This window comes from Cryptomeria japonica, chromosome 3, assembly GCF_030272615.1.
Source record: "Cryptomeria japonica chromosome 3, Sugi_1.0, whole genome shotgun sequence".
Taxonomy (NCBI): domain Eukaryota; kingdom Viridiplantae; phylum Streptophyta; class Pinopsida; order Cupressales; family Cupressaceae; genus Cryptomeria; species Cryptomeria japonica.
The window spans coordinates 302,214,128-302,230,437 of record NC_081407.1 but is presented as its reverse complement, the minus strand read 5'-3'; the positions used below and the strand labels follow the sequence as shown (position 1 = coordinate 302,230,437).

At 34.1% G+C, this 16,310-nt stretch overlaps 1 protein-coding gene across 16 annotated transcripts in view; it reads right to left on the bottom strand.

Moving 5' to 3' along the window:
• Nucleotides 1-16,310, bottom strand: part of LOC131034292 (nucleolin 2) — a 158,855-nt gene that overhangs the window by 115,776 nt on the left and 26,769 nt on the right. For 12 of the 16 annotated variants that reach the window (XM_059218251.1, XM_059218241.1, XM_059218245.1 and 9 more), the window contains exons 8-14: nucleotides 10,841-10,930; nucleotides 10,662-10,766; nucleotides 1,373-1,477; nucleotides 918-1,016; nucleotides 645-743; nucleotides 374-472; nucleotides 101-199 (exon numbers count right to left, since the gene is read on the bottom strand). In XM_059218251.1, coding sequence (XP_059074234.1) covers nucleotides 101-199; nucleotides 374-472; nucleotides 645-743; nucleotides 918-1,016; nucleotides 1,373-1,477; nucleotides 10,662-10,766; nucleotides 10,841-10,930 — 696 coding nt within the window. The remainder of the gene's footprint in view (nucleotides 1-100; nucleotides 200-373; nucleotides 473-644; nucleotides 744-917; nucleotides 1,017-1,372; nucleotides 1,478-10,661; nucleotides 10,767-10,840; nucleotides 10,931-16,310) is intronic. The other 4 variants (XM_059218243.1, XM_059218248.1, XM_059218244.1 and 1 more) reach the window with 4 other exon arrangements.

The following is a 16,310-nucleotide window of genomic DNA, read 5'->3' as shown; positions in this document are numbered from 1 at the left end:
AAATTCTTTCTTTGAATACATGCATCATATAAATTAATGAAATTAAATCACAAGCATTAACATCCACATAATACAAATCATATTCTTTAAAATTACATACCAACCCTTCCTTGGTTTCTTCATCAGTGATAGTGACTTCTAAATTTTCTTTAATATCTACAATTTCTTCATCAACGCTTTGTTTCTCTTCTTCAGAAACCTTCAAATGTTAAAGACATTTATCCAAATTAGGAATTATTTTTACTTTTCATTTTTATATAGTTTGGGACTCCAAAATTCTTTCTTTGAATACATGCATCATATAAACTAATGAAATTGAATCACAAGCATTAACATCCACATAATACAAATCATATTCTTTAAAATTACATACCAACCCTTCCTTGGTTTCTTCATCAGTGATAGTGACTTCTAAATTTTCTTTAATATCTTCAATTTCTTCATCAATGCTTTGTTTCTCTTCTTCAGAAACCTTCAAATGTTAAAGACATTTATCCAAATTAGGAATTATTTACTTTTCATTTTTATATAGTTTGGGACTCCAAAATTCTTTCTTTGAATACATGCATCATATAAATTAATGAAATTGAATCACAAGCATTAACATCCACAAAATACAAATCATATTCTTTAAAATTACATACCAACCCTTCCTTGGTTTCTTCATCAGTGATAGTGACTTCTAAATTTTCTTTAATATCTTCAATTTCTTCAACAACGCTTTGTTTCTCTTCTTCGGAAACCTTCAAATGTTAAAGACATTTATCCAAATTAGGAATTATTTTTACTTTTCATTTTTATATAGTTTGGGACTCCAAAATTCTTTCTTTGAATACATGCATCATATAAATTAATGAAATTGAATCACAAGCATTAACATCCACATAATACAAATCATATTCTTTATAATTACATACCAACCCTTCCTTGGTTTCTTCATCAGTGATAGTGACTTCTAAATTTTCTTTAATATCTTCAATTTCTTCATCAACGCTTTGTTTCTCTTCTTCAGAAACCTTCAAATGTTAAAGACATTTATCCAAATTAGGAATTATTTTTACTTTTCATTTTTATATAGTTTGGGACTCCAAAATTCTTTTTTGAATACATGCATCATATAAATTAATGAAATTGAATGTAGTAATAATTTACAAAATACAATATTACCACTTTTAATATTTGAAATTGTGACAGAACAAACGTGAAATTTAATATCATTTATCAATACTCAAAAATGACTGATTGCTCATCATTGATATTATTATTGCAAATATATATAAATTTCTCTGTTTACTTTTTATCAAAGTGACATATTTGTAATGAAATAGGTATAAGCGCAACATTCCCAAAAAAATTAGCCAAACACACATACCAACTGCCCCTCATCATTCACAGCAGATGCCTTTGTACTCATTTCCAAAGTCTCTTCCACATTTTGTGATTCTCCATCAATATTTTCTGTTCCTCTCTGAATTCCCTTCATATATGAGAGCAAAGGTCAAAGTTAAATAATGATATCTCTTTCAATAATTGCCATATTTTATCCCTCTTGCTTCCAAAATCACTTCCCCTCTTACATTCCTACATATTATGAAATGATAGTTTATATTATTCATATTTCTTCTCTTTTCAATTAACCATAGCTTCTTGTGGTTCTTGAGACTAATATTACTCCCACCCAAAGATCTGCCAAAGAACAAAATTTAGCTTATGCTGATGGTATAACTAAACTGGAAAGTTAGAAAAAGCTTTGCTTTTATTTAAAAGAAACATGGAATCAAATGCCAACTGATATCAAAACTTGTCATAACAATAAATAAAGGTAAACTTACTTGTCATTTTAATCAATCAAACACATTGGTAATAAAGACATACACCGCAATAAGGGGCTGCTAAGAAGGTTAATAAGCATGGGAATCGACACCTACAGAAGAAGATGGGTTCACATAAACTAATTGTCTTGAACAAGAAATTCTCTAGCCTGGAAAATTGGAAATCAAAGAACTTATTAAAGGAGCTATTGGGCCGTGCCATAACTCCCATTGCACCAAGGTTAACCACACTCCACAAGACCATAATCATATAGCTTCAAGCCTCTAACCTACAATTTATTGGGAAATTGGCAATCAACAATCAGTGAACCATATTTCTACACTAACTCGTAGGGGTTGACCAGAGAGCACTACCATGACAAGCAACATATATGGTATCATAAAGAATAGAACATAGTTTAGTAAGAAACTTATGAGATGGGTAAATTGATAGACAGATAGGGGGGTACCATGCTTAATGTGGTGAAACCTAGTTTCATTGGCTCTTACCCTCTTCCCCAATTCCCCATGATGCCACCCTATTACAGTTCGTGATGAAAAGCTTAGTACCAACCCCCCTGGCATCTTATTTTAAAATTCCCAATTCATTTACAGTCCCTGAAAATATTTTGGTTCTCAAGAAAGGGACTTATTTGCCCTCCAATGAGGGAAAGGGGGAAGCTTAGTCAGTTCCCCAATCCACCGTACCTCACCCACGTTGTCAGCTTCCCATTTTACAAATTCAATCAGCTATCACATCATATTTTCACTCCACATTTCTCTTCTGTTAAACTTAAAACTTATCAACTTGCTACTTTCTCTTGACTGATGAACTGATAATGAAGAACAAGAAGAGTGGCCACAAGGCCAACTTTGACTAAAAAACTCTGAAGGCAATGCAAGGGCTTAAGTTATGTGGCAAGCGGCATGCTGAAAGGGATGGTTAGATGTAAATTTAGGAAACAGTGTGGGATGAGTTGCAGGCTGATGGAACTAACAAAGTGAGGAAAAATATATTCACCAAGACCACTGTCATCAATGAAAAGGCCAAAGTGTTGCCATGGGAAAAAAAAAAAAATCTTAGTGATCAATTTGATGCCTGTTATAAATCCATAGTTTTTGGATGTGTAAAGTGAGGAAGCTACAAAGGGTATGAAGGAAAAGCTAATCAAGGTGGTTTCAGAGGACCTGAATCAAATTTATTCAGTACAGAATAGCAGGCCTATCTCAGCAGTGCTTATTCTCAAGATGGGAATCTATATTACACTTATTCTCCTACAGAAAATTCTGTTAAAGCTGCCAGTGTCTGTGTAGATGGGGCTTCCTTATCTTGCAGCACCACACCAAGTGAAGAATCTATTGAAGATAAAAGGCTGCCAGTTAAACATACTGGCCTTGACAAGTATGTAAACTACCACAATGACTTCGTGAAGGATAATGGAGATCAAAACAGCACAAAAAAGATAATCATGTAATTGGAAAATTCTATGAGGAACAAGGATTCAAAAATTCAGAGTCTTGAGACTCACATTGCTGGTCTGATGCATGACAGATTAGTAGAGGGTATCATAGAGAAACATTCTACCATCTGGAAAGCCAATTGCTTATGGCTACTGGAAATTTGTGGACAACACGAGTAGCACCTGCCAGAAGAATAGTCCACTAAGTATGATCAAATTTTGTGTCATCCGCTTACACTAATAAAAACCTTTGAAGTTTTAAATTATCATTAGTTTTTCTCTGCAGTAATAGAAAAGTGTCACATAGATACTCTTCTAATAGAAATAAGTATTATTAATTGATTTTATGTTTAGTAAGATGGCCTTGATGGGGGGCTTTTACAGCTGATTTTGGTCTGGAAATCTTTCAGGCCCAACCTCACACATTAAACTTTGTAATCTTTTTGGTAAGATGGTTTTGATGGGGGGCTTTTACAGATCATCTTGGTCTGGAAATCTTTCAGGCCAAAGCCCACACATGAAATTTTTTACTCCGTATTGGAATTAATATAGTTTTGCAACTTTTATTATTAAGAAACAATAAAATACAAGAATTACAGTGTTGTTCAGTAATGATTAACATACAAGCATTATATTATTAAATAAGAATTTAGTAAAAATTAATAAATAGGCAACTGCTAAAATTCATTCTTTCAGTGCATGCACTATATCAATCAGTAAAATACCCTGTAGTAATAAAATATAAAATCCAACTTACTCATCCCTCTACTTACTGAAAACTTCTGATGAACAAAATGCATTTAATTCATACTCATGATGTTAGTGTCCAAAAATGCCTATTTGCTCAGCACTGCTTTGTTGTCGAAGAAGTTTGCAGATTTTTTTCGATAATTTGTTGAGAAGGTATCTTACCTAAACCAATAATTAAAAAATATCATTTTGCCACCAAAATCACCTCACTTCATTTTCTACATCTTATTAACTACTAGTTCATATTATTTGTGCTCCTTGGCTCTGATGCTACTACCATCAGAAGTTCTACCAAAGGACAATGTTTAGTTTAAGTTGATTGTAATGTCCCCTTTTAGGATATCTTAGAATTACGGGACAATCACTTGAACTCCTTATACTTATTATGAATTACAAAATCCGATCTTGCTTTTGACTTATATAATTAATAAATAATAATATAATGACAGATATATTCTAAATGACACTTATTAATGCCACTTGCTGTATCTGATTTATACAATTAATATATACTAAGTGAACAATATGTCAATAAACTTTCCCTTTCACCTATATTTATAAGGGATACAGATCAAATGACAAGATAACATTGTGCCCAATATGATCCTGTGAACTATGCCAGTCGATGATATTCTGATCTGCAATAGGCAGTATAGTTATATGTGCCCTCTTTGATATGTCTATGTGGCTTATGCAATGATCCTCCTTGGCTCCACTGGAAACATATGCAGGTTATAGGTATTGGTGTCGTTTTATGGTGATTCTTTGCTGCTCCTGATGTAGACTTACGTACTTGCAGCTTAAGATGGTGTTGTCTCTGTTTTACGGCTGTGTTCCTTATGCAATCAAAGGCCAAAGGCCACTGCCCTTAGAAGAGTGAATCCACAATGGATAAAAGAGTAAAAGATCCCCTGAATCCATGGCTGATTGAATGTGTTTGAATTTGTCCTTATATCTCCTAAACCGAAAGGATGGCATCCTTTGGAATTTGATACGACACCTCTCTTCTAATCGAATTTCTTCATGACCATTGGTTTGGCATAATCGCTGCTATCTTAAGACATAATAATGGTTCTTGTAATTGCCGCCTTTGTTACCATACTTCACCCCTTTTAATTACCAAATTGATAACATTATAATCACTGTCCCTAATATCAATTATTCATATGTCCTCTCTAATCATTAATTAGGTATACTTGATTATTATTGACATCATGATTAAGGGTTGTTAATCATTGGTTATATGTCTGTTATCATTCTCAATGGTTTAATCAATCATCATCTACTCCCTCAAACCGATATCGCTTAATTTTGAACAAGTCTTGCTCTACTCAATATTCTTGAATCTGCATATGTGATTGATCTTCCTCGGCGATAATACGATTGACTAAGTCTTCCATCCTACTCATATCGTCTCCTTTCATAATTAATATAATAGATGCTAAGTGAATAATACGTCTTTAAGTAAGATTGTTATCGGATGCATGAGGCTGCTCTACGTATTCCAGAATGGCGTATCATTTGACTATGATTATCTTTATGAGATCGTCAATTGCTGCTTGCAATCATCTTTTGTCTTGCACAGGTGATTGATCTTCTTGATATGGATGTGCCCTTTGTCTCTCTTACTCAGTTAATAATGACCTTCACACATGATTTGATCTTCTCCCTTTACGATTGATGCAGTGAATCTTACTTACAAATTCGTCTCCATGGGAGACTCCACGAATTTGAATGATCTTAGTGGATAATGCTCATGGGAACTAATCTTGGTCCGGAATGGGACATTACATTGATGCTATAAATAAGCTCAAAACTTTTACAAGCCTTCACGTCCAGTGAAATAATCTTGGAATCAAATAGCACAAGATTTCATGCTAGTTCAAACACCAACAAATTTTCAAAACTTCTTCTAGCATAAAAATTATAGTCCACGTGAGTTGTTATTCTATCAATCAAAACCAGTTAAAATAACAACATACATAATCTAATATTCAAGCATGTGAGTTGTTATTGTATCAATCAAAACCAGTTGTAATAAAAACATACATACTCAAATATTCAAGCATTACATTGTTGTTTGATGATAACTAATATGGTTAGCTCTAGCATGTGCATTAGATGATGAAAAGGTAGAAGCGAGAAAATATTCTGTCTAAATGTTAAAAATTCATATTTGGTACTAGTCAGAATGCAGTTTCTGATAAACACACAAAAGACAGGTGAATGACATAGGTACTAGTAAGACTAAAGTATAAGATGCACACAATACAGATGAATGACATCAACATGACAGAAACAAACTTGCAGTCTCTGTACACCATGCAATTATTTACCATTATCAAGAATAGAATGAAAAATAATGGTTGAAGTGCACCAAAAGCAAGTGACAGATTCAAAGGAATAGGTCACAACTATCTGTTGATATGTTCAATGGTAGTTACGGTCATAGTCGAACTACTCGCCAATAACAAAAACTCGCCAAGGCCCGAAAGAAAAACTCGGCAACTTAAAAATTTGCTTAAATTTAATTAGAAATACATTTTTTTTGCAAAATTCAGTGAGGAGATGCATCCAATGAGTGAATAACTGAGTACACAAAAGAAACAAGATGATTCTAGATATATTTGATTGATTTAAATGCAAATTGGGTACAAAATGGCGTCCTCTTGTGGAATACTGATGGCTGATAGACACAAACAAAATGAAATAGCAAATTGTTTTTGTAAAACTAAAAGTAAATACTACATCAAAACATTTTACATCATCCTCTTCCCAACTCTAGTGAAAACTAGAAGAGAGATAGAACTAGAGGATCTAGTCCTAGGAGTCCGATGTGGCTCCTCCACCTCGCCAAAATGAGGTTGAGGGTAGCACCCCTTGCAGGGGTCTAAGGATGAGAGAGAGAGGGGTAGAGAGATAGGTCTAGATCTTGGGGGAGAGAAGGGAGAGTGGTAGAGAGGGGACAGAGGAAGAGTGATAGGGAGATAGATAGGTATAGAATTCAGGGCAGATAAAGTGAGTGAAATAGCGAGAGCTAGAGAATGCTGATAGGAGCCTACTGATTACTGAAATTTGACTGTCTGAAAATATAGAACATCTTCTAAAACCTAGAATTTGCATTATAACTCCTAGAGATCTGAAACCACTCTCAAACATCTTGTCAATATATACATGAAATATAACTTAAAGTATAAGAAAGGAAACATATTGAAATGTGACTTATACTATATATATATATATATATATATATATATATATATTGATGAAGAGAATGAGACTAACTTGAAAAAAAGATATTAGATGATTTTTTGATGTGTTTGGACCTCTTTTTTTTATGCAACCGAGCTTTTGCCGGATACTCGCCGAGTCTTTGTGAAAAAATCACCAAAAACTTGGCGAGTCTTTGTGGCGAGTCAATGGTGAAATTACTCTCCTAAGCCAAAAACTCACGAGTTTTTAAAAACTTGCCGAGTTTTCGGCGAGTAGTGCATCTATGGTTACGGTGCTACACCAGTTGGAACTGGCCCTTATAAGTAAAACCAACACCAAGAATGTTTGTGGTCTCCAAAGATAATGGAATGCGGGGTTGTCCAACCCTTACATCTGCAAACCCACTATTATATATTCTATATTTTATATTTTTCCTCTTTTCAAATATTTCTAGCTTCTTAACTCTTCAACTACACAGATATCCTATGTACGAAATCCAGGCAATAATAACAATAAAGAATATTGGAACCAAATACACAATATATTGTAGCCAAAATCTAAATTACTAATCATTTTCTTCAAACCTATGAGTTATAAAAACCTAACTTGCTTATGGTTCTAATTAAAATTAATAATAATTGAGAAACAATGTAATGATGTTCACTGCTACCTACTATGGTTAACAAAATCCTTATAATCCCTTCAATTATAGGGTAAACATTATAAAATGAGAAAGACAACTTGATAAGTATTTATCTGAAGAACAAGAAAACTTGGAGATTATTGTTTGTTTTCAGCACCTAATAAAGCACTCGCTTATGGGGTACTTATGGGATGATTGTGTGTCCATGTGAAGGTAGGACGGGTGACATACCAAGTGGGGCAGGGAGTTATTGAAGGGTGATATCCTTCAGATTTGGAGCTGGCAGCGTTATTGTTTTAGTGTATGATGATTAGATTGGAGGCTTTTTAAGCTTTGTTGTAAAACTATGGCTATTTCATTTGCTTCTGCATTCACAACATGTGGTGCTCTCTTATATGGCTTCTGCTTTGAAGGCTGGAACAAGTAAGCTGTAAGAGTGATGTGTCTGTGTCTAGTGACGAGGATGGCTCTGATGATAAGAAATGCAAGGCGCCGGTGACTGTTAAGGAAACATTTAAGGCTTCATTCCATATCCAGAGAGGGAGATTGATAACATGGATTGAAGGCTGTGAATGATGAGAAACTGGAAAATTGTTAAGGCCATGGATGGCACTCCCAATGTAGAGTTTAGGGCTGCAATGGCAATATTTCTATTGGACCCGAAGCAACAATTATGCAGAAGGAACAGGTTTGATCACTTTGATGTTGCTCAATCCCTGAGTTGCACCACTCTACTATCTTTGGCCACAGGTACGTACTTACTGCATGATGATATCAAGGGAATTGAGAACCTGACTAAGAAAGTGTTTTCAAATGTCATCTAGGAAATTTTCATGGATTGAGCGTGAATGGGTGTCCTCTGCACAAGGCGATGACTGAACTAGCAAAAGGGTTAAAGGTAAAGATTTCTTTTGAGGCTAAATTCAATTTCCCTATGTGTTATTGTGATGAAGACTCGGAGGTGGTGGCAGTCAACTTCTCTCTTCCTGTGTGGAAGCTGACTGTAAGAAATGTAAGTATCCCTTGGAGTAGGGAAGGACATCTGAAATTTGCCCTCCCACTCCTTTATATTTTATGAACTGCATGTGTTTTAATGGACAGTATAGTAGATAGATTATACAGTGTGGTTGATGAATAGTACTAGAACTTTTTAATGGTTTGTTAGTGATTTTTCATATTTTCTGTAAGGACCAGGATATGTCTGTAGACGCTGTATATTAGCAATATGAATAATATGCTGAGTTACCGGGTTCGGCACTCAAAAGCCCAAATACTGGTCCGCGTTCAAGTTGGGTCCTGGTTCGAGTTCGGTTCGTGTCTGGTTCGGTTCGAAATAGCAGTCAGTAAAGTCAAAACACCTGTTGCAGTTGCCGTTGATGGAAACACTTGTTTGCAGGTTGCCGTCGACAAAAACACCTATTTGTAGGTTGCCGTCGATGAAATCACCCATTTGCAGTTGCCGTTGATGGAGGAATACAGTTGCCAACACCTGTTTGCAGATGATGTCAATGGAGGGAGAGATACAGTTGCCGTCGATGGAGGGATAAATGCCATCGATGAAGGAAGGGCTACGAACAGTGAAGCCTTCGATAATTCATTGGCTTTCCGTTTATTAATTTTACACTTAAAAAGATTTTCTATAAATTCATAATTCACTGATTTATAATTATATACACATGTTAATAATATATGTTATTATATTTAATATATTATATTATATTATAAATTATTATATATATTATAATTATCAATATTATATAATATAATATAATATAATATATATAATAATATATATTATTATATATTATATTATATTATATATATATATATATATATATATATATATATATATATATATATATATATATATATATATATATATATATATATATATATATATATATATATATATATATAATTTTTCTATTGTTTTTGTGCTAACGAACCCAAACCCCTTTTCAAAATTTTGCTGTACCAGCGTACCAGTTCTTCGAACCCGAACCAGTGCCCGAACCCGAACCGGCAACCTAGATAATATGTATAGTTTATGATTATTATGAATTTCATTTTCGGAATGCAGCTGATTTCATTCATGCAATTGGGGTCGGTTTGGTGAATATAGTTGGTTGATTCACATATGGTGAGGAGTTTTATTTTTGTCAGTTTGTGAGGAATAATTTCTTGCATATATTGTGAAATCATTCATAAACTAGATGGATCTGATGAACCCTACAGTTTCCACTTTCCAGCAATCCAAACTTCAATGCTCCTTTTTTGGGGCTGCTGGGTGCCTTACTTAAGTATGCTAACAAAAAAAGGTTTGTTTTGAGCAAATTAGTGACACACTAAAGGTGCAATCTAAAAAACCCATTATACTTGCAACACCAGAATATATTTAAAATAGACACATATTTGGAAATTATTTGAATACTTAATACTTAAAGTAAATTTTGCTTCAACACCAGAATCCCTTCTTCCAATACATGCAATATGCCTAAATCAATTAAGCTTGTTGTCTATTCCATTTTAAAGACCAAATTACCTATTGTTTCAATGGATTTGAACTTATTTAAAAAAAGAATGGTAAATCTACAAACATGATATTAGTGTTCCATTAATGCTAATTCCTCTTCATTGCTATGACTATTAGAAAAAAGCTTCTCTGTTAAGGTCATCATTTAATAAAGAAGGTATCATAATAAACCACAAGCTCAAAGCATAAGCTTGATCCTGAATGAGATACAAACAAGTTAACAAAGAAAATGTGTTCAAAGAAGTGCATACCACTTCTCCTTCAGCTTTTTCTTCAGATACCCTTGTACTCATTGCCAAGGCACTTTCCACATTTTTAACAGCGTTCTTCATACTTTCTTTTCTTTTCTTAGAACCCTTCACAAAAAAAACAAAATTAACATAAATAATAACAATGGACCTCAGAAAACATAAATTATAGCTTCTCATACTTTTTCTTCAGATACCCTTGTACTCATTGCCAAGGCATCTTCCACATTTTCAACATCATTCTTCATACTTTCTTTTCTTTTCTTAGAACCCTTCACAAAAAGAACAAAAATTAACATAAAGCATACTAATGGACCTCAGAAATCATAAATTATAGCTTCTCATACACCTCAACCCTGCTACTACTTCTAGCCAAAGTTCTACCAAAAGCGACATTTGGTTCATGGTTACAAATTACAATCGACTAAAATATAATATTTTACAACCTGTATTTTTATTGGAACAAATCTAGAATTCCAAAAAAAAATTTCAGAAAGTTCAGTCAGAGCAGCCCCTAGCAGACATTATTAAGTGTTGAAATTGGGTTAAATACCACACTCAACTGACTGGCTGTGGAAGAGATCTACATCGAAGGTCACCCTGCAAGGGATATTTAGTATTTACCAATCAAATACATGTATCCCACTTGATGGTGACCTAAAAACTGCCTTTACTTCGACCTTTTTAAATATATGCATATATGCATGATATAAAATATAGTATACTATAAACATATGTAAAAAGTTTTTATTTTTGGAGCCAAGCAGAAAAATTCAGCCAGAACCCAAGTTTGCATAGATGAGTTTTTAATGCGTATAAAAGGAAAACAATTTCTAGATCAGATCTAGCTAATTTAGTACATATGAATAGTTTGAATCCAATAGGATTCGATAACTATGCTGATAAATCTCGTGAGAGTAAATTGCAATCCCACTAATCTGTCATTGTTTTCAGAAAATGAGTAAAGTATTATATTGATATGTATAGTGAGTACGAAAAACCAAACCCAAGTCTATACCATGAGGTTTGCAATATCACCAGAAGCTCATAAGGGCATCATAGTAAAAAAGTTAAAAACTCCAACTGACAATACAAAATCAAAGTAGCATAGCTAGCAACCCAATAGATCATTAGTAATCCTGAATATTAAGAAAAAAACAGCAGCAGCTTTAAGCCTGTGCTGTTAGAGAGCTCTCCATAGCAGAGCTTTTTTCCTTTCATTCCGTGGTTGCATTTTCAGCAATCTTCAATAGTAAATAGGTTGTTGCTGTTGATACTGGAAACATCTTGTTTGCCCCTAATACTGTTCCAGACAAAAACAGGTTTGGGAGCAGGCTCAATTTTACACACAGCATGCAAGGGGCATGGCTCTGATGACTCAAGTACCCTGTGGATACGTACAGGACGACCCATGGGGTATCCAGGGCAGCAAGGACATGCCCAAGCCTTGCCAGTCACACCCAGTGGCTTCCAACACCCAACCCATGTTTTTTTAGCATTTTTCAGCATTTTTTAACTCTTGACAGAAAAGCGTTTTGAACCCTCAAAATAACCTAAAATGTGAAAGTGACAAACAACATCAATTTTCACAATTTTAAAGCAAAAAACAACAAATATCATTCCATTGTGTCATTTGAAGATGGTTTTTTTCGAATGGGGAAGGATTGCAAAGATGTCAAAACACATTTCATATGAGCTAGAAGAAGGAACTAGCTTGCTCAAAGAAGATTTATCATTCATAGGTAAGTATTTTGTGAATTTCTTTCAGGTTTTTTAAGTATTTTTCAAAAAAAAAAAAAAATTTAAACTTTTTTAATTTGCTTTTTGTTTTAATTATGTTTATATGAATTGTAAGGGTTAAATTTTCATTTGTTTTAATTTTCCTTATAACAGAAAACTATTCAAAATGGCTACTAGTTCAAGTTCAGTGACCCCGCTGGGGGCGCTGCCCCCAGACCCCCACAAGGAGCGCTGCCCCTTGACCCCGTTGGGGGCGTTGCCCCAAACCCCCATTAGAGAATCCATTTAATGATCAAACTTTAAATTGTTGAAAGTTGAAACAATGATACTTGAATATTTTATCATTTTGATATTAAACTTGATGTATATGATGCTGTTATGGTATGATCATGATGCTATGATTACAAGTTTATGTTGGTTTTGTTGTTTATATGATGCTATGTGACATGCTAATCTTAATTCATGCTTACAGGCTGCATATATATATAATTTACATGTTTTTGTACTAACGAACCCAAACCCCTTTTCAAAATTTTGCCGTACCAGCGTACCGGGTTCTTTGAACACGAACCGGTGCCTGAACCCGAACCGGTAACTTAGTTTTAAAACAACTTTGAATTGTCCATCTATAATTATTTATTTGGTATTTAGGTAATCAAGTTTCTGAGTATGTGGGTATTAAAAACATAGCAGATACAGTAAAAAAGTCATCATAGACATCATGACATCCAAGTGCAGTTTCAATCGCTTTGGCTCACTCATGAAAATGAAGCCACAGAAAAAGGGTTCCGAGTCTTCTGGATCTTTCTGGCTGCGCTTCAAACACCACATTAAAAACAGATATTAAAATCAAAGATTTACCCACTAGGATGGACCCACACCTGGACCAGAACCATATTTACCCAATTTGACTGCTGTTTCTGCTGAACTTAACTTTATGGGTTTCCTCTTCTTTTGGATGGGGATTTTCAGTTACCAAATTGCATAGTCATAGGAACGAATTCTGTAGTCAAGAGGATTCCCTATATTCTTCCAGATGTTCTTTCAATTCCTTGCTGCAGACTTTGCAGTACACACAATGGGGCTGAATTCTACTAGATCCTTGGGAGTTGGGAAATTGCCTATGATAATACATTTTCTATCTCCATTCTTGTGAGTATGTCTACATTCATATTCTCATATATATAATCAAACAAAATAGCAAAAGGATTTGCACTGTTGAAAGATTCAACTTGTTGGTTTGGGACCTTTCCATCAGTTTTATTATACACTTTGTCGAATTTGATTGATTCCTATTAAGTTTCCTTTGCTTTGATGTATGTTTTGGTTCTAGATGAACTCTTTGCTCCTTTCATTCTGCAGATCAGGATTGCTGTTGGGTGTTTGATACTTAATTTTTCTCCTGAATGTTCCACTACGCTCAAAACCATTGCCTCTCTAGGGGGCACTACAATAACATTGGTCAGTGGGTTATTTTTTGCATCTTTCCATCCATTTTGAACGATGGACACCCCTATTTTGATCCATGAATCCCTTATTGGCTCCAAGGAGTCCTCTACAAATTTCGACTCTTTATCCAATAAGGTGGTACACAATTTTTCAAAACCTAGGCCATTGTACCCTTTTGAAGCCTCATTAATTGATTTCACCATGTCACATCTCGTCACATCTCACTATGTCTTGATCACCAATCACTCTAGACTCATTTTGAAATACCATCTTGAACGGTCCCTTTGATCTCTTATGTGTCGAGGTCACAGGTTATTCTTTAGGTAAGGACAGAGTGGATGGCTATCTGTAGGTTCAAAATAAGGAGGAGGTGTAGGGAGGGCTTCATCCCTCTAGATCCTTTCTTTACCAAAGGATGATTTGATTCACAGCCTAATGCTTGGTCTGCTTTTTCTTGCTCTTAAATATAAGCCAAGACTTGTGCATCTAGAAGGCCTTTACAATTTGATGTCTAGTCCAAGGATATTGCAAAAATGGCCTTTCACTCGACTGTATGAGCTCATATATCTAATTTTACAATGACCATAAATCCAATCATAACCTCCACCACCTAAAATCTGTTGTACCATTTCAACATATTTCCTAAGGGGAGAGTTTGGGTCTGTTTACAAGTAGGGTTGCCATTGTAATACCTAAGACAACAAGTTCAATAAACAACACATTTAAAGAATTGAAACAAATGAAATTTTTACACAAAAATATATAAAAACAACTTGATAATTAATTCATTTTAATAAAATAACCATGTTTATAGATACCTACAAGAATGAAAACAAACCGAAAACTTAAAAATAAAATAAGAGAGTTCATTTGTAAAAAAAGTAGGGAAAAACACCAAAAACTTCAAAAAACCTACCTCTTTTGAAGAAATCTTCCTCTACGATCTCCTTGACAACAAATGAAAAAACTTAAAAATGCATAAGGCGGCCACAACAGCTAGCTTGGAGTGTTCAATGATCAATCTTCAGCTCTATTCATGCAAACATAACTCTAGTCCATCAATTTGGAGATCTTATCTGCAATTATTCAATATAATTATTTAATGTTTTTATGGAACGGTTCTACTTTACATCTAGGTTCCACGAAGCTGTATCTCTGACCCCCTAGGACACATCTCAGGTACTAGGATGTGTTTCCCCGTACTGGAGACTTGATGGAGAAAAAAAGAACAATTCGACATTTTTGAATTTCAATATGCAGTATGAACTCTTTGACATTTGTGTGTTTAAACTCCAACATTAATGTTAAACTTTACCAATGTTCTTGTTTTGAAAATTCGATGTCATGATGTTTTCAGTTTTAATGCAACAATTTTACAAATTATTAAATTATATTTAAAAAATGACATCTCAATGCACCCAATCTCCTATTTTTCAAAAATACATGTCGGTACCAGTACCAATCTCCTGTACCCATACCGGACTTTTGACAAGCTTGCTTTACATATAACATCAATGGTAAGAGGAAAATCATAAACGAATGGACAATTGACATATCATCTATAAGAACCTTTTCGCATAAATTGGTAACAATAGAGAGTTCCTTATCCTATATCTTGTTATATAAAGAAAGTGCACACAAATCAGGAAACACTACAGTTTAGTTATTACAAGCTGCTACAACATGGAGTACTGCTCCTTCACACTTCAATCAATTGATAAAATTTCTATATACAAATACCTTAATGTCTTATTATTTTCTCTTCTTACTACTAACACTTTGGAATTGGATTATAAAATATTTACTGCAAAATATGGCATTAAATTTCCAAGCATCTCTATCTAAACAATTATTATCAGAAAGAAAAACAGAATATTATGACATTTAAGAATCTTTTATAGAAGGTTCACTGTTTTTAATAGATGTTTTGGGGGAAGTCAGCTCAAGTCCCTGTTTCATTTGAGACATCACATCTCCAAGATGGAAAAGTGTTACCAAGATGGGCAGTGGGTATGAAGGGTCCACGTATGAATCTCTGGGTGACTACAGTGTCAATATGTTATCTACTTGGGCACAAAATAACAAATAAAACAAATCTTGAGAAACTGCAAGGTGAAGCGGCATAGACATTGAGCTGGCCACAACCATCTCTCAATATGTTTGATCCATTAGAAATTTAGAACCATATAAAAAAATAAACTAGCATCTCAAAGCATGTGGTTTTTGTAGATCAGAAGATCATGCAACACGGTGTCCTTCACTTCACATTATTTACAATACTATCCTATACCCTACGTTTATCCTCTTCTAAAATGCTTCCAATTTATATTCTTCAACTCATCCTCTCTCTCTCCAGTAAATCTATAACAAAAACACCTTTTCCCTTATTGTATCACATTACAAGCTATAGTTTATGTTAAACCAAAATGGAAGAAAATATAGAAGCTAAATATAAAATGTAAA